General features: G+C 44.5%; 2 protein-coding genes across 4 annotated transcripts in view; one reads left to right on the forward strand and one right to left on the reverse strand.

Moving 5' to 3' along the window:
* Positions 1 to 106: 106 nt before the first annotated feature.
* On the reverse strand, positions 107 to 14,121 carry LOC115202336 (myotubularin-related protein 7). 2 transcript variants are annotated; one of them, XM_029766423.1, is made up of 14 exons: positions 13,859 to 14,121; positions 12,942 to 13,064; positions 11,758 to 11,920; positions 8,925 to 9,082; positions 6,819 to 6,947; positions 6,371 to 6,505; positions 5,783 to 5,915; positions 5,495 to 5,604; positions 5,267 to 5,392; positions 4,977 to 5,026; positions 3,549 to 3,749; positions 3,177 to 3,311; positions 2,505 to 2,631; positions 107 to 2,146 (listed from the first exon to the last, which is right to left on the reverse strand). In XM_029766423.1, the coding sequence occupies exons 1-14, from the start codon at positions 13,883 to 13,885 to the stop codon at positions 1,832 to 1,834; spliced, it is 1,932 nt and encodes a 643-aa protein (XP_029622283.1). In that variant the 5' UTR covers positions 13,886 to 14,121; the 3' UTR covers positions 107 to 1,831. The 2 variants fall into 2 exon arrangements, with proteins under 2 accessions (XP_029622283.1, XP_029622284.1); XM_029766424.1 differs by having other exon boundaries at positions 1,975 to 2,146; positions 2,465 to 2,631; positions 13,859 to 14,120.
* Positions 14,122 to 16,067: 1,946 nt separating this feature from the next.
* LOC115202338 (microtubule-associated tumor suppressor 1 homolog) overlaps positions 16,068 to 22,758 on the forward strand; it is an 89,184-nt gene continuing 82,493 nt past the window's right edge. For both annotated transcript variants that reach the window (XM_029766428.1, XM_029766429.1), the window contains exon 1: positions 16,068 to 16,278. The gene's annotated coding sequence lies outside the window, so the exon portion shown is untranslated. The remainder of the gene's footprint in view (positions 16,279 to 22,758) is intronic.

Consider the following 22,758-nt stretch of genomic DNA (forward strand, 5'->3'; position numbering starts at 1 on the left):
TGTGTGTGTGTACTGCATTTCAGTGTGACTGAAATGCACAGTCATGTTCATAACCTCATGTACACTCTCTCGTTCTGTAAAATAACGCGTTTTAAACCAGCACATCAAATGTCATTTCCCTTTGACAGGGAATGGAGTTTATTTCAGGTCATTTACAACAATGTATACAGTAAACACTAAATACCACAGTGGAAAGGATATCCATTGGATTTAACCATGTTGTTTTCCCAGGTTGACCATACAAGTGGTTTCTCAACAGTCTAATACTTAGCCTGGTCCCAGATCTGTTTGTGCTCTTACCAACTCCATTGCTCATTGTCAAGCCATGACAATTCCATAGACGGGTTGGTTGTTTAGCAACAAAACCGAGGCGTGTGCAACTATGGGGCAAAAGAGACGTGGTTGGTTCAGACTGTTGACAACATGTAAACTATATTTAGTCTCCAATGTTTATTGAAAACATAAATAAAGTTCCACAATGAGTACTTGTCTCTCAAATACATTGTTACAGTTGTTGGTTAGCTAGCTAGCAAATGTTAGCATAGATCAAAACAAGACATGGTATCAAGAACAAGATGAAACTAGCCACCTAGGATTCCCCGCATGGTTTCTTGTCATTGTTGCTAGTGATCTGGCCAGCCAGAACCATAACACACGGCTTTCTGCCCCTTTGAAGCGCACACACATCTTTTCGTGCTGTTGTCAGCTAACCCGTCTGTAGGCAGTTGGCAAGAGGACAGAAACAGAATGGCACACAGGCTAACTAATGCTACCGATCACAAAGAGATTTGAGTTCCAGTATCCACACCCACATACCATTCAGATAGAATGCATGGCCAACACATTGGTTCAAAGTGGTGAGCTGGTGTTGATATTGGAACAAAGTTTCTAATGTATCCTAAGTGTTCATACTACAGCGCTAGTGAATGCACTCGTATACACAGTTAAATATACACATCAGTGGGAATTACCATCTGAAAAGGTTACCGCCGTTCAATGGGCTTTCCAAAGGAAAGAGTATGTCTCTCGATTCATTACTAATAAGCAGCAACTTTCACTTCATTTGAAGAATAAATAAAAGCCTAGTCATGGCAACATGGACATTTGTTTATCCAGGCTAGTTGAGAAGTGCAGTGTTTCTTCATTTGTGTGAGAAGGCAGGCTATCGGAACGAGACAGTAAACATAAAACTAGATTGGGCGGTGATAAATGTTCCAAGAACATGTGCCGTGTTTGACAGCGTTATCTGGGTCGTGTTCATAAGTACAGAATGTAGCGAAATTGGACAAGTTCAATAGTTTTCTGACCGTTTTTGTTCAGTGTTTTCCTCCTGAACACGACCATGTTATACCACTGGGAAACATTGCAGCCTATATGCTTGTTCAGACTACAGAATGGACACATGGATTTCAGATGCTTCTGATACTATTGTTATCGATTTGTACAAACAAATGTACATTCGTTTTTTCCTGTTTTAAAATGTTGTACAGTACATTGTAACTCAACATAATAGCTTAAGACAAAATATTCTACACACAGTATTTTGCCTTTGCTGTAAACATTTGGTCCTGGAATATATTTGTTCACATTTTACACTAGTATGGGGTTAAAACATCCACTATGGCTACCCAGTGTTACCACAATACCCGGCAGGTGCTCACGTTGTGCTCCGATACTAACTACACAGAAAACCAAAGAATCACAAGTAAAATCCAGTCCAATTGGCCCTGTCAAAAGAGACCTCTGTGATATTCAATTGTCAATGCAAAGTGCCCCCCGACAAGCCCCTCTTCAACCCCTCATTGATCGCCATTTTCGCTCAGGCTGCGCACTAAATGGCCTCGTCGGGGTCCTTGCTGTCGTCGCCGCCGCTGGAGGAGCGGCTGCTGAGGTCGGCCACGCCCGATTCCATGTCACTGCAAGCCGAGGAGAGGTCGTCGGGGTCAGGGCCCTTGGGGGGCCCCAAGAGCAGGGTCATAGGCCCCCCCTGGGAGGGAAAATAGTCCTGAGGGGGGCTAGTGAAGGGGCCATCTCCAGTGGGAGGAGCCAGCCCACCTGGCCTGCATTCTTCCTCACACACTTTGTTGGTCTTCCTCTGACCCGCATTACCCTTAGTTTGATCCCCCTTCATCAGGGCTGCAATCCTCTGGAAGATGGACAGATGAAAAGACAAGTGTTACCAGTAAGTCTGGGATAGAATATGAATGAATCACTATGTCTATAGACTACTAGCAGACTACTGTACATGTAACAGAAACCCTCCTGTTGAACGCCCCTCTGAGACACATTTTCTTTGACTTCATGGTGTTTGCCCCCTCCCCTGTAAAAACCCAACGATATAGTTGTTAAAACAGCATAAACTAGTTAATAGTAATTCATAATGATAATAATACATTGATAAACTTGTAAATTGGCCTTAAAGAGCAGCGTTCATTGGGAGCGTTACGCGAGCGTGTCTGTATGCCTTGTTTGGTGCCCGGGTGGGCCGTCCCTCCCGGGGCTACCTCCTGGTGATTGGTCAGCTCCTCCTCCAGCTGCTGAGTCTCCTCCCTGACGGCTGTCAGTAAGTCGGTGGGCATCTGGCGAGGGGGCGCGCTCTTCTCCACACGGTTATACATGCCCTTCCACATCCTTGGAGACAAGATACACCGTACTACAACTAGTGAACAAACCCTCTGGATCTAAACCGTACTACAACTAGTGAACAAACCCTCTGGATCTAAACCGTACTACAACTAGTGAACAAACCCTCTGGATCTAAACCGTACTACAACTAGTGAACAAACGCTCTGGATCTAAACCGTACTACAACTATTGAACAAACCCTCTGGATCTAAACCATACTACAACTATTGAACAAACCCTCTGGATCTAAACTGTACTACAACTATTGAACAAACCCTCGATCTAAACCATACTACAACTATTGAACAAACCCTCTGGATCTAAACCATACTACAACTATTGAACAAACCCTCTGGATCTAAACTGTTCAATGAAGTAAAGTGCTTTCTACAACAGGCTACCATCTGATGGATTTGAGGGTTTTAACCCACAACCCTTCGTCTCAGATGTACCCGAAGACACAAAGTAAATAAAAACCATTCAGTGTCCCAGTCCTAGCTTTTTCACTCTTGTTTTCCCAGTGAGTCCACTGAGAGGGTGCAGTAACTCACTTGAAGCAGTAGGGGGTGGTGTTTGGCCGTAGCATCCCCTGAGTCTGGGTGTGGTCAGCCCTGTACAAGGGGTTGGCGTACTGTGCCCTGTCCTTCCACAGCTGGGGCCACAGGGAGTGAGTCCTCTCACGCAACCTGACCAACGTTGGAGAAAACCAAACCAGATGTGATACATGAGAGGGGTTACAGTACAGAAGAGCTTGCTGTAAGAAAGGCAGAGACCTGCATGGAATGGGATTGTAGCGGCCTTATGAACCACAAGGTTGTTAGCCCGCTGAGCTAACAAGTATTCACGCCTCAGGCAAGGTTATTTGTGTAACACAAGCACGGTTCACTGAACTACCTCCGTCACATTGGCGCCCTCAGTCTCACCCCATGTCCCTCCTCTCCTTCTGGCTGTTGCCCAGGAAGTTGCCGTACTGGCAGGAGTAGACATGTCTGTGCAGCTGGACCAGGAAGCGCTCGTTGAACTCAAAGGCACAGGGGAACTGCTCTGACAGCTGCCACACACACTCCAGGAACTGGTCTATCACCGGGGACACCTCCTTAGGATCACCTTCCAGATGGCTGTACCTGCAGAGAAGGAAAGACTGAGGCTTAAAACACTTTCATAAGGAGTTTAAAGCGGCAATCAGCAGTAGAAACAATAACGAAGCGGTCTCCCTGCCCCTGGTTTGGTGAAAAGCTGAGGGATGTAACCCCTATCAAACTCATAGACAGAGCTATGGATGCAAGGATTGACCGTCCTTAAAAACAAAATTATAGTTTTTACCATGTTTTGAGGCTATATAGTGTTTGTTTACATTTTCTTAGATTACAAACGTTGGAGTAAAACAAGCTTCTATTTTCGCCACTGCTGATTGCCCCTTTAGAGCAGATTTAAAGAACTGTGAGTGAAATGTTATGTATCGACTCAATGCTACTTTCTAATAACTAATTAGAATGGTTCATGCAGGTGACTGACTGATTGTGTATGGAGGAATCCTCACTATCACTGTTCCTCAACTTGGCAGTGCGCCCAGAATATTGCTATGGGAACAACCGAGGTATCTCAGAGACAGAGAGCCTCGTGAGGTATTGGTCAGTCACATGTGTGAGCCCCTGGTAGTGATGAATTAATTATGCTAAATCATGCAAATATAACTTGTCTGTGTATAGCCGTAAATAAGACAACTGCTGGGACTGCCCCAGCGGAGCTTCTGACAGACCTGTACGGTGTGCAGAGTTTGTTGTCACCTCTCCAGCTTCCTGATAATAAAAAGTGATTCATTTTAAGATTGGCTTCAGGTGCCCCTGGTGTTGAATTTCCACCACAGAACAAATAGGTAATCCTGGGGCGTTGTCATGGCAATTTTATAACCCACTGGTTAAACAGTAATGCCTCTAGGCAACTGCATCAAGGTCAGTTACCTTTTTAATCTAGCCAATGGCTTCAACTGATAAGAGAACATGCACAGACTGGAGTGGAACACCTCAAAGATGTGGAATAACTCTACTTCACCAATCCTAACTGAAATCCGCGATGGACAGTCGCTGCTAAAGCGGCTGAATTTCACAGGGGTTATGATCTGACCTGAGTGCAGCACACATGGCGGACACGTGGCGAGAGGGTCTGAAAGGGTCGCGGCGGACACGGTGCGTAGGTCGGACACGCTGTATGATGTCTGTGACAAATGCACTTCTCGTTCTGATGAAGGTCTACTTGAGAAGGTCAAATACATGGCACTGCAGTGACCTTCATTCTACCAAACGGTAGAGTTAGGAGTTGGTTTCTTAGACAAACGTGTGGGACGGACTGACCTGTGTGAAAACTTGTGACCGAACGACACCCAGTCCCTCTCGATTAGCAGCTAAAAGACAGGAAGAAGAGATTAAGTCAGTCTTTCTTGCACTCGACGGGTCAGTTTCCCAGACCCAGATGATGTCTTGTCCTGGACTAAAGCGCATTCTTCATGGAGACTCCACGGTCCGGACAACTGGCCCCACGTGTGCTAACTATATCTCTGGATGGGATCACAGTAGAAGAGGGACTGTATGTGCCATGACGTAGACTGTAGATAGTGTGTGATGAACGGAAGCTAAAGCCTTACCATGAGTCCCTTCATAGTCCTGTAGTAAGGCTCCAGGAGAACGCTGGCTACAGAGCAGGCCTGGGCCGTCCTGTCCCAACCGTCCGAACAGTGGACCACCACACTGATACCCTCCTCCGCAACCGCCTACACACACACACACACATCACAGTATGACACTATAGAAATTGATACCCATTGTGTGTGTGTGTGTGTGTTCTCTCGCGCGCCCTGCCCAGTGTGTATCACCTTGGCGATGAAGACGCCTGCGTCCAGCACGGCTTTGATGTGCTTCAGCCAACCGGAGCTCTCCAGCCCCCACAGGAAGTCGCCCATGGAGGGAGTCTTGAGCTCGCCCACTATAGGGTCAACGCAGGAAGAGAGGGTAGTCAGTCATGCATACACACATACAATGTGGGACATTCACAAGCCAACCCAAAGGAATGCATGAACCTGACAACTGAGTAGGAATACTGACTGACGTTCAGTAGAACGTCGGCCATGGTTGGAAGAGAAAGGGAAAGAGGAAGTCATTACCGTCAATGATCTTCTGCTGGCTGTTCCTCATCACGTGGATGTTCTCGATGCCGATGAACTGCAGTTTGATGTTGGTGTAGTGGTCCTCGTTCTCATAGCCTTTTCCAGCCGCCCGGTTGGCCATCGCATTCAACTGGAGAGAGATCATAATCATTATATCACAATACAGTCAAAAACGTACTGTTGACGACATCATTACATGTTACATTGTAGTCTTTTAACAGACGCTCTTATTCAGAGCGACTTACAGGAGCCATTAGGGTTAAGTGTCTCGCTCAAGGGCACATCAACAGATTTTTCACCTAGTTGGCTCAGGGATTCAAACCAGCGACCTTTCGGTTGCTGGCCCAACGCTCTTGACCACTAGGCTACCTGCCGCCCATTGATATTCAGCTTTAAATCGACAAAGCCTGGAGAGAGACTACAGTCTGAGAGGCAACATGTGGACAGTGGATGGATCAGATGTCCACCCAAGTCAAGGAGGCTTCAAGGAAAACAAAACATCATTCATGTACCATTACTCCCCCATTGACCTTACAGTATATCAACACTTCCTGAGCCCGGGGTCTATCTATGGTGACCTCTGACCTTTGGCCTGGTGTCCACCACGTAGATGTAGTCGCTGCCCGGGTTGGACTTCATGATGGCCTCCAGCATTTGTTCATCCTCCTGGGAGCGGGCGCTGAAGCCGGACAGGGGCTGACTACAGCGGCAGATAGCAGCCTGGGAGAAGAAGGGGTCAGACGCTGAAGTGACTGGTGATGACATCCAGCTCAGAGGAAGAGGTGGTGTTTAACACTACTCATACAGTGCTAGTATCCTGCGTGTGTCTTGGCATGCCAAGCAAAAGCCCACATTTAAACAGTCATGAAAGTCATTTGAAATTTTTAAACAGAAAACACAATATTCAGACCCATGACTGGCTCAGGCATAAGAATTAAACATGACGAATCACCTAAATTAAACAAACATAAAACAACTGTTCTCCAGATTCAACCCACACCATTGACCCAGATAGTATGCCCCATCCACTCACTAGGGTATCCTGGTGGAAGTACGTCAGGACGGGTAAACGCCCTCGGCTCCGGAACTTAGAGCTCCCCACGATGACTGGAGGTGTGGCCGACTTTGGCACAAACAGCTCTGATGGGTACGTATCACACACCTGCAGGCAGAGAGAGAAAGTCTTTAGAAGAGGACTATACCACTAACCAGAGGTTGGAACCGGTTCACAGAACAGAACAGAAAACCGGAAAAGAGCAAAAAATGTCAAGGAACAGAAACGGAACCTAGAACGAAAATTAACCCAACTGTTCCGGAACAGAACCGGTTAATAACGTTCTTTTACGTTCCAGGCATTTTTGTTTCTAGTCCCACAACAAAACGCAACAAAACACCTATGCAAAGCACTCACTCTGTCACTCAAACATAGTCCAGTGTCTGCCTGCAAACTGAAAATATTTTCCTGTGCGTTTGCTTGTTTGGCTAACTCCCCCCTATGAAGCATAGGCTACTGTACTGACGTTACAAGCTTGATTCAGAAGATGGGGAGAGAGATTTTTATTTGGCTAGAGAAGAATGGATGAACTTTTTCAATGCTAATTAAGGATAATTTAGGGTTAGTTATCATGTGTCACGTTGGATTTATTAACTACAACATAGTAAGATGTGTTTATAATTCTGGTGCCGCTCTGCACACACAAGCTTGTTAGCTAGCTAGCTCAAAGGACATTCAAAGTTCCTCCATAGAAGCTGCTCCTCCTAGGTATAATTCTGTGGACCTAATTCAGATAATGCATCGTAACTTCGCTTCAAGCCTCCTCAACCCTCTCGCTCTCTCCCCATCCACAAAATTTCAGTCGCATGTTGCGCCATAGGCTACACTTGTCTGTCCATCATGCATGTAAACAACTAGCTTACCTGCTCTATCCACACTGATTGGTGAAGTAATTTAATGAGCCAACTGTTAAACACTGTTGATTTCACAGGTTAAAAAGGGAACACAAAGGAACGATATAAACTGGTCCTTTATTTGGCTTGGAACCGGTTCAGAACTTTATTTTGCTGGTCGGAACAGTGGAATGAAACATTTTTTTAAATTCTGTTCAGAACAAAACGATTGGAAAATGATTTCAGTTCCAACCCCTGCTACTAACCCAATAGTCAATATCAGACCCAGACTGAACAGACCCAGTACTCAACATCAGATCAGGACTATCAACACCAGAAAAATCAGCAGAGGACTGTACTAACCCTGTACTAACCATCTGATTAGGACTATAGTGGTTAAAATCAGCAGAGGACTATACTAACCCTGTAGTCACTATCTGATTAGGACTATAGTGGTTAAAATCAGAAGAGGACTGTACTAACCATCTGATTGGGACTATAGTGGTTAAAATCAGAAGAGGACTATACTAACCCTGTACTAACCATCTGATTGGGACTATAGTGGTTCAAATCAGAAGAGGACTGTACTAACCCTGTACTAACCATCTGATTGGGACTATAGTGGTTCAAATCAGAAGAGGACTGTACTAACCATCTGATTGGGACTATAGTGGTTAAAATCAGAAGAGGACTGTACTAACCATCTGATTAGGACTATAGTGGTTAAAATCAGAAGAGGACTGTATTAACCCTGTACTTACCATCTGATTGGGACTACAGTGGTTAAAATCAGAAGAGGACTGTACTAACCATCTGATTGGGACTATAGTGGTTCAAATCAGAAGAGGACTGTACTAACCATCTGATTGGGACTATAGTGGTTCAAATCAGAAGAGGACTGTACTAACCCTGTACTAACCATCTGATTGGGACTATAGTGGTTCAAATCAGAAGAGGACTGTACTAACCATCTGATTGGGACTATAGTGGTTAAAATCAGAAGAGGACTGTACTAACCCTGTACTAACCATCTGATTGGGACTATAGTGGTTCAAATCAGAAGAGGACTGTACTAACCCTGTACTAACCATCTGATTGGGACTATAGTGGTTAAAATCAGAAGAGGACTGTACTAACCATCTGATTAGGACTATAGTGGTTAAAATCAGAAGAGGACTGTATTAACCCTGTACTTACCATCTGATTGGGACTACAGTGGTTAAAATCAGAAGAGGACTGTAATACTACTAACCCTGTACTCGCTGTTGGCTGGCGTGCTGACCCAGAGGTTGTTGGGCACGCCCATGCGTCTGTAGTCCGCCTGCAGGTCTAGGAAACTCCAGGACTCCTCCCTCTCCTCCTTGTTGGCATTGGGGTTGATGGACAAGCAGTAGAGCTCGCTATATTTCTCTGGGCGAAACAGATAGAAACTAATGATCGTATTTGATCATTAATCATGTTAAAATCAGCTAAAATCATGTTGGGATTGTATTGAAGGACAAGCAGTAGAGCTCACAGTAAATCTCTTGGGGACAACAGAGAAACAATACAGCAGTCTATCAAAGGATCATACTATGATTCAGATTCATTTAACCACTGCACAATAAACGATTCAGATTAATTTAACCACTACAAATAAATAACAGATTAATTTAACCACTACACAGTAAATGATTCAGATTAATTTAAGCACTACACAATAAATGATTCAGATTCATTTAACCACTACACAATAAATGATTCAGATTAATTTAAGCACTACACAAACAATTCAGATTAATTTAAGCACTACACAATAAACAATTCAGATTAATTTAACCACTACACAATACATGTATTGGCAGCCTGGGCTGTTTCAGTAAAGTTTAACTGAAGTCACAGAAACAGGTCACTGCCATCGGCATCCATTGAACAAGTGAGTCATTCAAACAGAAGGACAGAAACCCATTTCATCAACTTTACTATCCCACAGGGGAAAGGTTTTCTTGCAGTACCGCAGACATAGACAACAAACAGCTGTTACTGCTGTTACTAGGCCACTGGTCCAACTCACCCTCCTCTTATGCCCATAACCTTTGAGGTGAACCTAACCCTGAAAACGTACAGTACACCCTCCTGACCACACTAAGCCCAGGGTCGTGATCAGCAGGGCAAACTGATCCAAGAGCATCCTGACCGCTGCTCTCTTATGTACCAAGCTACACTCTCTGCTGTTAAAACAACAATTCAGGTAGTATGTTTTTTTATTTTACCAGGTAAGTTGACTGAGAAGAACAGCAACGACCTGGAGGATAATTACAGAGGATGAATGAGCCAATTGGAAGCTGGGAATGATTAGGTGGCCATGATGGTATGAGGGCCAGATTGGGAATTTAGCCAGGACACTTATGATCTTTAGTGACCATAGAGTAAGGACACCTGTTTAACGTCCCATCCGAAAGACGGCACCATAAACAGGGCAATGTCCCTGGGGCATTGGGATAAAATATGTTTTTTTATATATACAGTGCATTCGAAAAGTATTCAGACCCCTTGACTTTTTCCATATTTTGCTACGTTAGTCCTATTCTAAAATTGATTAAATTGTATTTTTTCCTCATAAATCTACATACAATACCCCATAATGACAAAGCAAAAACAGGTTTTCAGAATGTTTGCATATGTATTAAAAATAAAAAACTGAAATATCACATTTACATAAGTATACAGACTATTTACTTAGGACTTTGTTGAAACACCTTTGGCAGCGATTACAGCCTCGATTCTTCTTGGGTATGACGATACAAGTTTGGCAAAACTGTATTTGGGGAGTTTCTCCCATTCTTCACTGCAGATCCTCTCAAGCTTTGTCAGGTTGGATGGGGAGCATCGCTAAACAGCTATTTTCAGGTCTCCAGAGATGTTCGATCGGGTTCAAGTCCGGGCTCTGGCTGGGCCACTCAAGGATATTCACAGACTTGTCCCGAAGCCACTCCTGCATTGTCTTGGCTTTGTGCTTAGGGTCGTTGTCCTGTTGGAAGGTGAACCTTCAGCCCAGTCTGAGGTCCTGAGCGCTCTGTAGCAGGTTGTCATCAAGGATCTCTCTGTACTTTGCTCCGTTCATCTGACTTGTCTCCCAGTCCCTGCCGCTGAAAAACATCCCCACAGCATGATGCTGCCACCACCATGCTTCACCGTAAGGATGGTGCCAGGTTTCCTCCAGACGTAACGCTTGGCATTCAGGCCAAAGAGTTAAATCTTGGTTTCATCAGACCAGAGAATCTTGTTCATCATGGTCTAAGAGTCCTTAGGTGCCTTTTGGCAAACTCCAAGCGGGCTGTCATGTGCCTTTTACTGAGAAGTGACTTCTGTCTGGCCACTCTACCGTTAAGGTCTGATTGGTGGCGAGCTGCAGAGATGGTTGTCCTTCTGGAAGGTTCTCCCATCTCCACAGAGGAACTCTGGAGCTCTGTCAGAGTGACCATCGGGTTCTTGTTCACCTCCCTGACCAAGGCCCTTCTCCCCTGATTGCTCAGTTTGGCCGGGCGGCCAGCTCTACGAAGAGTCTTGGTGGTTCCAAACTTCTTCCATTTTTAGAATGATGGAGGCCACTGTTCTTTTTGGTACCCTTCCCCAGACCTCATGGCTTGGTTTTTGCTCTGACATGCACTGTCAACTGTGGGACCTTATATAGACAGGTGTGTGCCTTTCCAAATCATGTCCAATCAATTGAATTTACCACAACCTGTTTCCGCTTTGTCATTATGGGGTATTGTGTGTAGATTGATGAGGGACATTTTTTTAGAACAATGCTGTAACGTAACAAAATGTGGAAAAAGTCAAGGGGTCTGAATACTTTCCGAATGCACTGTATATATATTTTTTTTACCAGAGGAAAAAGTGCCTCCTACTGGCCCTCCAACACCACTTCCAGCAGCATCTGGTCTCCCATCCAGGACCAACCCTGCTTAACTTCAGAGGCAAGCCAGCAGTGGCCAGGTGGTATGCTCCTGGCAGTACCTCCTTGTTCCATTCCAATTCAGAGTTTTCTCCCTCCTGAACAGGACCCGGGTGAATGGGTTCTTAGAGGTGATAGTCTCTCTCACCTGGGCGAGAGAGGCGTGCGAGCGAGGCCTGGACATCCATGGCGTCCCTCTCCTGGGGGATGAGCAGCTGAACCACCTGGAAGTTCTTAGTGTGGACGACCAGGTGGCTTCCTGAAGGGGTGGTTGGCGGCCGCTCCACACTGGCCACCATGCTGTGGAGCACCTGTCAATGACAACCGAGAACTCTCACAGACGGTCCCAATTCGCTCCCCTCCCCTTGGCAACAACTAACCCTTTGACGTTTGCAGATCTGTAAGGGGATGGCAATATGGTGGAAGCTCTACCACTACACTGCTGATACCTATCCAGATCCCTCAGATCTGCAAACATCGAAGGGTTAGGGCCAATGGTAAGGCCGGCTGTCACAGTGGCATCTATTGCAAAGTTGAAAACATAAAAATTCTGGAAGTGGAAGGGTAGGCAAGTTTTTTCTTTAGTTTTTACTTTTCACTCAGATTACTCAACCACAGCAGTCATCTGTCAATAATGGACAGCAGATATTATTACATAAGTATTCGTTTAGTGTTATGATAAGCAATGCATTTAATAACTGACAAATTACATTTTTACTAAACTATAGTTTTCATGAGGCGTAGAGAACATGTTGCAGTTTTTGTGGCTTGGGGCTGGGAAGAAAATGTTCTATTTTATAGCTCATCATGCCTTTGTTCACATTATGTCATGAGGCTGAGAATTTGTTTTTCAGTTTTAAAGCAAATTTCCTGCTATTCTACACATTTGTCATGAGGCTGAGAGACAATTTAGATGATTTTAAAGCTGATTTCCTGTAATTCTACAAATGCTGCTATTATACTCTATCTGGGGGCCCACGACCTCCAGGGGGGCCCCAACCATCTGTGCCTGTTCGGGAATCCGGCCCTGAGAAAAGGGTTCCACTCCTGTTCACTTCAGTAGGCCTAAATACACCGACAAATCTCACATCATGTGTATGAAGGAGATATCCATTAAAGAGGAAATGTATTGGATGCGGTCCATTGACTTGAGGTGAGTCTCCAAAGTGCCCCAGCAAATCAATACTATCTTTCTGAGAAGGCAGGAAGGAAGCCACACACAGGGTAGATAGGGGGGTTGTGTCAGAACAGTGTCAGGCCAGACGACTTGTGATAGGTCTCGTGTCAGAATGGGGTCTGTCGAAACAACTGGTATCACTTCCTGGCTCCTACCCAAGTCTCTCTGCGTGTCTCTGGGTTGTTCTCCACGAAGATGGTGTGTGTGGCGGAGAGGTACAGCGTCCCCACCGTGGCTTTCCTAGGGGCCGTACGGTCAATCAGGCGGACATTCTCCACCTATAGGGCCACAGACACAAAAACACACACAAGTATAAATGGGGTCAAAACGGAATGTAATCATATCTATAGGCTATAATGTACTGAAGTGTGTGACTGACTGTATTGGTGGAGGCATATCTTCTCATAAAAACAAGGTTATTATAGAACTACAGCTTCCCTGTAGAGCATGGTGTTTGCAACGCCAGGGTTGTGGGTTCGATTCCCACGGGGGGCCAGCACAGAAAAAAAATGTATGAAATGTATGCATTCACTACTGTAAGTCGCTCTGGATAAGAGCGTCTGCTAAATGACTAAAATGTAAACTCATTGTTTACACATGTTGTCGTTGTAGATATGAATGTCTGAGATTCTGGAATGTTCTAACTGTTTAATTGAGGTAACCTACCGCAGGATTCTGTAACAATGAGGCCTATTGCCTTTATACTAGAATCCACAGTGGAGAAATTCCCGCGGCAGACTAGAATAAACATCAAGAAGCCAGATAAAGAATGAAACGGATTGTGCAAATTCTAATGTCAAGATTTACAGGCATGCCATCATATGAGCAATGTTTTTGAGTGTTCATTTTTGCAACAGTTTAACCAGGAAAATACATTGCGGAGAATATAATGGTAATATTTTCAGGAACCCTGAATGTACGGGCCGTTGGTGGATACATGAGAAAGGGGGTGGCACGAATCAGCAACGTTGTCACATCTTTAGAAGACGCAACTGAAATGCGGTTTCATTTAGGAATAGGACTAACTATACTCAAAGAATAGGATGGGAATTAAAATATAGGGTTTGCTTACCTTGGGCGTTCGGATGTGCTCCATCATGGACCGCTTCGATCAAAATGGTGCGCGTGGAAATAATCCGAGGTCCTGGTTTTGTGTTTTAAAAATAGAGGATCTTGGCTCAGCACAAAAATCGCGCACAATTCATATTCTCTGTGCGTTGGTTATTAGATGGGGCGCCTCGCAAGTATGCCATGGTTCCCCTATCCTATTCTGTACAATAGGAGAATCACCCTGCATCCACTCGGGTACGGGTGGGTGATTATGACAACACGGTCGTCACTAGTTACCACAGCCACAAAGTCATAAACCCCGCCCATTTCTACAATTTATCTTCTTAAAATGTGATTTTAAACTTGACCTTAACCGTAACTTTAACCACGCTGCTAACCTTATGCCTAACCCTGACCTTGAATGAAGACCAAAATGCTCATTTTTGTTTTCATACATTTTTACGATATAACTTTGTGGCTGTGCTATCTAGTGGAAACCCAACAACACAGATCTTATTGGCAAGTATTGGCCGTGTTCGAGAGCATCAAAACAACTGCAGGCGACTGCCGACTGATTTATCTACAAATCACGTTTCATCATAAATAACGACTCACTACTAATTGTAGATCATTCAGTCGAAATTTACCCATGATACATTGCGATTTTGATCCTCTCGAACACGGCCATTACCTCCCAACGGCGCCTGCGCACATCACACCACTATACGCAATCTTTGGGACGTTCCTACCCTAAATCCTTACCTTACCCTAACCATTTTAAATGTAAACTTTGGAGGGGGATCAGCTCATATCCCAGGGCGATTATTATTATTTTTTTTTAATAAAAGTATTCTAAAGAATACATTTACATTTTGAGATTAATGACCCAAATTTAAATGTATCAATATATTTTGCCGTTTAGCCTATTTAATCTTTATAGTTAGGTTATTCAAGTATTAGCCTGTCTGTGTGTGTACATGTGTACGTGTGCATGCCTACGTGTGTATATGTGTACGTGTGTGTTTGGCCATGACCTGCTTCTGCTATCAGGTTGATTGTTTACGTGCTTTCAGGCGTTGTGGGAGAAGCACATGCTTTCATGTGGAAGTGGATGAAGTCACACACACCCAGAGCCGGCCTTGAGTACTACAAATTCAGATAGCTGGCTAGACTCATTTTCCAATCTAAAAATTGTTCGCTGACATGGCTAATTTGAGTGACTGTCCGTTTTTTTTATATATATATATATATATATATACCTTTATTTAACTAGGCAAGTTAGTTAAGAACAACCAAGGTTAAGAACAAATTCATATTTACAATTACGGCCTACCCTTGCCAAACCCGGACGACGCTGGGCCAACTGTGCGCCGCCCAATCATGGCCAGTTGTGATACAGCCGGGAATCAAACCAGGATCTGTGGTGACGCTGCTCGCACTGAGAAACAGTGACTTAGACCGCTGCGCCACTCGGGACTGTCAATGACCGACTTAACAGGAGAAAAACTGCTGAGGCACAACCAGATTTAGAACTACCACTTTGTGTATTCTGCTGTTCTAACTCAACAGTACATTGAGTTCCTAATTATTGTTTATTTGTTTTTATGTCGGACGGGGACACTAGTGGCCGGGGGCCCTACCGTTTATGTCGCTTATGCCTGGAGCCCACCCACACCCAGTATGTGTTACATAACATGTTATTAGAATGTAAACCTGCTCAGAAACAAAGTTATTACATGGAACTACAGTCTATTATGCCATTTTAGCCTGTGATCGGTTGGAATTTTGGAGGAATTGGGGAAGTTGTATGATTAGATTAGATATATCTTTTAAAGTTTGACTGGTTCACAAAATAAGGATGTGTGCCAATGACTAGAGAGCATTTCTACATATTCCATAAATCTGATAAAGATGCACAATTTATCCAACGGTTAGATCCATGAAATATACATTTTTGTATGATGGTTCAGCCTTTAACCCTTCAATTGCAATGCAAAGATTATTCTCCAATAGAACAGTTCAACATTTTTATTATTTAACCTTTTTATTTTTATGGGGAAAGCCAAGCTTGTATTATCTGTAATCCAATCAACTCTATACTGTATTCTGACCAATGACGCTGATTTGACACGGACTGTATTTGTCCACTAGATGGCAGCCGAGATCGAGAAATGACCTCTGCCTGCAGCATAGCATACCGCATACCGCCACCATAAGAGGCTGCTACGCCAACTTTTCAGTTCAATATGCCCGGTTTTAATCAACTTTTTCTTATGACTGTAGGACGTCACCTACTGATCTATAAAATCCTGCGTTTTTATCTGAATTTCGCGAAGGTTAAAAGGTTACAATGCCGCCATAGTCTGCACAGGTGAACAGTGCAGAGAACGGATTGCACGACTTTGGCATTTCTCTGGCCGCTGTCTTGTCGTGGAGTCTCTGGTAAGTTTTGCCCTTTTGAGTCAAACGTTTTGACTAACGTGCTGTTGTAGCGTTCAGTTGTAAACAAAACTCTTGTTATTTGTTAGGAAATGTTTTGTTTTCAGTGCCAAACTGATAGAAATGTTCATGGGCTAATGTGTGTTTATTACTGTGTAACTTGGTTCAAGTCTATCATGGCTTGTCTTGAAATGGAGACACTTTCTTGGAGCCACTGTGTATGTAGTCAACATTTTGTTCAGTCTGAGGCTGTGTGGCGGTCCGTTGTCCTAAAGAGCTGAGTAGAAACAGATATGGGTTGTGTTAAGTAAACTTGCTCAATAAAAATACAGCATTGAATGTGTTTTGCTAAAATGTGCACTAGTAACCCAGTTGTCTGGTGTGTGTGTGTGTGTGTGTGTGTGTGTGTGTGTGTGTAGCTGCTTGTCCTCTGTCTAGTTCTACACCCCTGTTCAGCAGTCTACACCCTTTGGTGGTATCCCTTTTGTCGTCATTAGTGAATGAAAGTATTAAAGTGATTCCATGCCCCACTCTTTGATCACAAGATGTCAAACACTCACCTAACTAAACAGTGAAATGTCAAGAGCATAATGGTTTTGAGTTAAACACTACATCTGGAAAGATGATCCTACTATAGCCTTCAGATAATCTAGGCCTGTCAGGAGATCTACAATACAATATGCTGCCAGTGGCAATAAATAGATTATTGACTTACAGTATACAAAAGTAATTAAGTAAGCCTTGTATAAGTAAGCCTTGTCTGAGGCTCCAGCCCCTCGGGCCGTTCTGGCTATCTCCTCCTGTTTCAGTAGCATGAGGCAGCTTGATGTACAAGTACACCCTCTGGACAGGATGCTAGTCCAACTCCTGTTTCAGTAGCATGAGGCAGCTTGATGTACAAGTACACCCTCCGGACAGGACGCTAGTCCAGCTCCTGTTTTAGTAGCATGAGGCAGCTTGATGTACGAGTACACCCTCCGGACAGGACGCTAGTCCAGCTCCTGTTTTAGTAGCATGAGGCAGCTTGATGTACGAGTACACCCTCCGGACAGGACGCTAGTCCAGCTCCTGTTTTAGTAGCATGAGGCAGCTTGATGTACGAGTACACCCTCTGGACAGGACGCTAGTCCAGCTCCTGTTTTAGTAGCATGAGGCAGCTTGATGTACGAGTACACCCTCTGGACAGGACGCTAGTCCAGCTCTATGTAGATTAGTGTTTGGAGCCTGGGTATTCAAAAGCTCTATGTTGACATTGAACCTTCTAACCTGCTACCTGAACATTCACTATGTACAGTCAGTACCTTTCCTTTGGCAGTGAATACATTTGTGCATTGACGTAGAAGGTGTGTTATGCCAAGCCTGGTTTTATCCCAGGGCCAATACATGGTCAGTTTGTCATGACTGGGCATTCCTGCTATAACGCCATCATCTTCTGGGCTGCTGAGACGAGAATTACATCATGACATAATGTCCATGCCATCGCATCACACCGATGGCTTGGACTGGGAGGAAGGGAGTGCAGTGGTGTGTGTGTGTGTGGTAGAGCACTTGGCTGCCACTGCGGCAATGTCTCCTCTTGGGACTGTAGGGGAAACTATAGGGTAAACCTGGAGGTTAAACTCTCTCGCTCTCTCACTGCAGTGGAGAAAGGGCAGTCTGTCTGTGATGAATAAGCCTTCTGTTTGACTACCTGAGTGAAGGGGGACGAGAGGGAGGAAGAGGGGGATGGGGTAGGCATACTCTGTATATATGGGTATTTGCCATTTAGCCAAAACGAAAGTGGAAAAATATTTTTTTCTAAAATTAAAGTAAAAAAAACTCAGCAAAAAAAGAAACATCTTCTCACTGTCAACTGCGTTTATTTTCAGCAAACTTAACATGTGTAAATATTTGTATGAACATAACAAGATTTAACAACTGAGAAATAAACTGAACAAGTTCCACAGACATTTGACTAACAGAAATTGAATAATGTGTCCCTGAACAAAGGGGGGTTAAAATCAAAAGTAACAGTCAGCAGTATCTGGTGTGGCCACCAGCTGCATTAAGTACTGCAGTGCATCTCCTCCTCAGGGACTGCACCAGATTTGCCAGTTCTTGCTGTGAGATGTTACCCCACTCTTCCACCAAGGCACCTGTAAGTTCCCGGACATTTCTGGGGGGAATGGCCCTAGCCCCTCACCCTCCGATCCAACAGGTCCCAGACATGCTCAATGGGATTGATATCCGGGCACTTCGCTGGCCATGGCAGAACACTGACATTCCTGTCTTGCAGGAAATCACGCACAGAACGAGCAGTGTGGCTGGTGGCATTGTCATGCTGGAGGGTCATGTCAGGATCAGCCTGCAGGAAGGGTACCACATGAGGGAGGAGGATGTCTTCCCTGTAATGCACAGCGTTGAGATTGCCTGCATTGACAACAAGCTCAGTCTGATGATGCTGTGACACACCGCCCCAGGCCATGACGGACCCTCCACCTCCAAATCGACCCCGAGACAAAACCGCGACTCATCAGTGAAGAGCACTTTTTGCCAGTCCTGTCTGGTCCAGCGACGGTGGGTTCGTGCCCATAGGCGACGTTGTTGTTGCTGGTGATGTCTTGTGAGGACCTGCCTTATAACAGGCCTACAAGCCCTCAGTCCAGCCTCTCTCAGCCTATAGCGGACAGTCTGAGCACTGATGGAGGGATTGTGGGTTCCTGGTGTAGCTCGGGCAGTTGTTGTTACCATCCTGTACCTGTCCCGCAGGTGTGATGTTCGGATGTACCGATCCTGTGCAGGTGTTGTTACACGTGGTCTGCCACTGCGAGGACGATCAGCTGTCCGTCTTGTCTCCCTGTAGCGCTGTCTTAGGCGTCTCACAGTACGGACATAGCAATTTATTGCCATGGCCACATCAGCAGTCCTCATGCCTCCTTGCAGCATGCCTAAGGCACATTCACACAGATGAGCAGGGACCCTGGGCATCTTTCTTTTGGTGTTTTTCAGAGTCAGTAGAAAGGCCTCTTTAGTGTCCTAAGTTTTCATAACTGTGACCTTAATTGCCAACCGTCTGTAAGCTGTTAGTGTCTTAACGACCGTTCCACAGGTGCATGTTCAGTCATTGTTTGTGGTTCACTGATCTAGCATGGGAACAGTGTTCAAACCCTTTACAATGAAGATCTGTAAAATTATTTAGATTTTTACAAATTATCTTTGAAAGACAGAGTCCTGAAAAAGGGACGTTTCTTTTTTTGCTGAGTTTAGTTGTCTAAACAATTCTAAATGTTCTGCCACCTCCTACTCCCATTTCCTGCATCAGAGCCTTGAATTTGTCCTCTGGTGTGACATCATCATCTATGCTAATATAGGGCTAAAGGTTTCATGATTCTCAAATAGACAAGACAATTATTTGACTTATTATTCGTTACTTATGTTTTTAAATCGGTAATCATATTCTGGAAATTCTATTGAAAAACACAGAATTTACTTGTGTAATGATGGTAACCAAGTGTCTCCCCCTTCTCATTTTGCGAAACATTCAGTCATTTGCCAAACATTTAGATTGTGTATATTATGATGTTACCTGCCTCATGCTTAACAATCATTTTTACATTTTGTTCAAGACAACTTTTTTCCCTTCTTATTTGTTGGCTTCACCCATAGGACATTGTCACCCCATAGGACAATACACAACAGGAAGTCAAATTTTACCATTAAAACGTAGTTAATGACACTTTCAGAAGTTTTCTGACCACTGTGAAATGCAACTTCTACACATAAGTAATGGGTCATTAAAGAATTTAAAATGTACTCATTCCAACTGAAGGGCCTCGAGTCCTGTATGTTATTTTTCGTCACTACCTCCCCGAGTCGGAGTGTGTCATTTGCCCGCCCGTTTCCTTCCCTGGATGTGGTAGCTGTTTCTTAGGCTCCCTCCCTGGAATCTAACCCAGATTCCCTGTCACCATGGTAGGCACAGAAAGTATCATTGAAAGTTGATAGGGCAGACATTCAAATTAGACGTCACCAGTCGAAGTTATAGAGTCACCAAAAGTGTTTGTGGTGCCCGAGAGGACCCTGCATGGGTCTGAATAAGTGTTTGTGGTGCCCGAGAGGACCCTGCATGGGTCTGAATAAATGTTTGTGGTGCCCGAGAGGACCCTGCATGGGTCTGAATAAGTGTTTGTGGTGCCCGAGAGGACCCTGCATGGGTCTGAATAAGTGCACGCCTCCCCAAAGGTCAGCACCCGTAGACATTTATTAGCTCTATAACTGCTGCAGTCATCCAAGTAACGTTTGAGCAATCAAAGGAACCGTAACTGATTTAATGACCCATTTGACGTTTCACTGTACCGGCTGTGTGTACTAAGACTTGCACGGCTTAATCTTTGAGACAAGACTGACAGGATAACTCAGGTAGACCCCCCCACAACATGGAGGTGTACCTGGCCAAGCAGTGAGGCGCAGTCCTCTAGTGATGGAGGTGACCCAAGCACACCCGTGTTCACCCAGTGGGAGGCCCCGACGCCGTGGGAGCCGAGGCACCGCTCAGGAGGTGTTCTGCCAGAGTTTTTTATATATATATATATATATATATGTGTGTGTATATGAACGTCTAAGCTGTTACCCCAGGGGGCTAGTTACCATATCTGTTTCTACTCAGCTCCTAAGGACAACAGACCGCCACACAGCCTCAGACTGAACTAACTGTCGGCTACAAACAGAGTGGCTCCAAGAAAGTGTCTCCTTTTCAAGACAAGCCATGACAGACTTGAACCAAGTTACACAGTAATAAACACACATTAGCCCATGAACATTTCTATCAGTTTGGCACTGAAAACAAAACATTTGTTAACAGAAAACAGACTTGTTTTCAATTGATTGCTGCTAAGGTTGATGGCTCAATCCTGACGCACTTTTGAAATCTTGTATGACGTGCTCAGACTTTTTAAAGTTCATCTGGATGAAAACACTGACACCATGTTTACGATAGTAACAGTCAGAGCCCCATCCTTAGCCATAGGGTGGTAACTTTCAAAAACTGTTACATGTGTGTCTTGTGCATTGCACTGCACTGCACTTTAATCAACTGTCAAGACGGCAACAAGCAAGGTCAAAATAGCCGCTCCTTATTCAAACTCATCTAACTTTGCCTGGGCTTGTTGAGTTACGCAATAGCTATTTCTGATTGATGGCATTGTTTCTTAAGAGGTCTTACCAGCCATTCAATTCTTTATTTACCCTAGAATTTAGCTATAATTTGAAACATTTATAACACGATGTAAAGAGTTACATTTTTCAATAATGTAGGCCAAGCCTCTCCCATAGTTATAGTATTTACTGTTTTACTCTTAAAAGTCATAGATCAAGTTGTCTTACGCACTGTACCAAAACAGCCAGCAACATGTAATTCCGGTTTAAAATAAAAATGTTGGTCTAATTTCTCTTTTTACTATTTACTGACCCTAAGCATTGAGACAGGGGAGTTCTAGTTTACTAGCCTTGTATAGATTGACTGGAGCTCTCTATAGATGTATTAGCTGCTTGTCCTGTTTTAGTTGTACCATTTAGGGAGTTATCACTCTTCCTCCTCACACTCTACTGTCTGTGTTTACTCCATCCCCTCACTCTATTTTGGGTCTGTAACCCGTCAGGCATTCTAAGCAGCCACCCAAGCCGCGTAGGCTATACCAGGTGGAGAACGCTGCATCGTGGATGTTTGTGGCGAGGAATTGCACCAGGGTCACTCAAAATGAATGGTCCTTCAGTGTTTCTCCTGTAAACATTTAGCAGCTACACACCGCTGCTGCTAAATCGATAAACATTGCAACAAAATAAATAAACATTGCTCAAAAAAATAAAGGGAACACTTAAACAACACAATGTAACTCCAAGTCAATCACACTTCTATGAAATCAAACTGTCCACTTAGGAAGCAACACTGATTGACAATACATTTCACATGCTGTTGTGCAAATGGAATAGACAACAGGTGGAAATTATAGGCAATAAGCAAGACACCCCCAATAAAGGAGTGGTTCAGCAGGTGGTGACCACTTCTCAGTTCCTATGCTTCCTGGCTGATGTTTTGGTCACTTTTGAATGCTGGCGGTGCTTTCACTCTAGTGGTAGCATGAGACGGAGTCTACAACCCACACAAGTGGCTCAGGTAGTGCAGCTCATCCAGGATGGCACATCAATGCGAGCTGTGGCAAGAAGGTTTGCTGTGTCTGTCAGCGTAGTGTCCAGAGCATGGAGGCGCTACCAGGAGACAGGCCAGTACATCAGGAGACATGGAGGAGGCCGTAGGAGGGCAACAACCCAGCAGCAGGACCGCTACCTCCGCCTTTGTGCAAGGAGGAGCAGGAGGAGCACTGCCAGAGCCCTGCAAAATGACCTCCAGCAGGCCACAAATGTGCATGTGTCTGCTCAAATGGTCAGAAACAGACTCCATGAGGGTGGTATGAGGGCCCGACGTCCACAGGTGGGGGTTGTGCTTAC

The sequence above is a fragment of the Salmo trutta genome, chromosome 11 (genome assembly GCF_901001165.1).
Source record: "Salmo trutta chromosome 11, fSalTru1.1, whole genome shotgun sequence".
NCBI classification, from domain to species: Eukaryota; Metazoa; Chordata; class Actinopteri; order Salmoniformes; family Salmonidae; genus Salmo; species Salmo trutta.

What these genes read in the sequence shown, in the direction of transcription:
- LOC115202336 (XM_029766423.1), bottom strand. Translation starts at nt 13,885, where the DNA reads ATGATGGAGCACATCCGAACGCCCAAG. An exon ending in ACTTCCACCAGGATACCCTA is followed by an intron (nt 6,506 to 6,818) that starts GTGAGTGGATGG and finishes TTCTTCTCCCAG; the next exon opens with GCTGCTATCTGCCGCTGTAG. An exon ending in GGACTATGAAGGGACTCATG is followed by an intron (nt 5,027 to 5,266) that starts GTAAGGCTTTAG and finishes CCTGTCTTTTAG; the next exon opens with CTGCTAATCGAGAGGGACTG.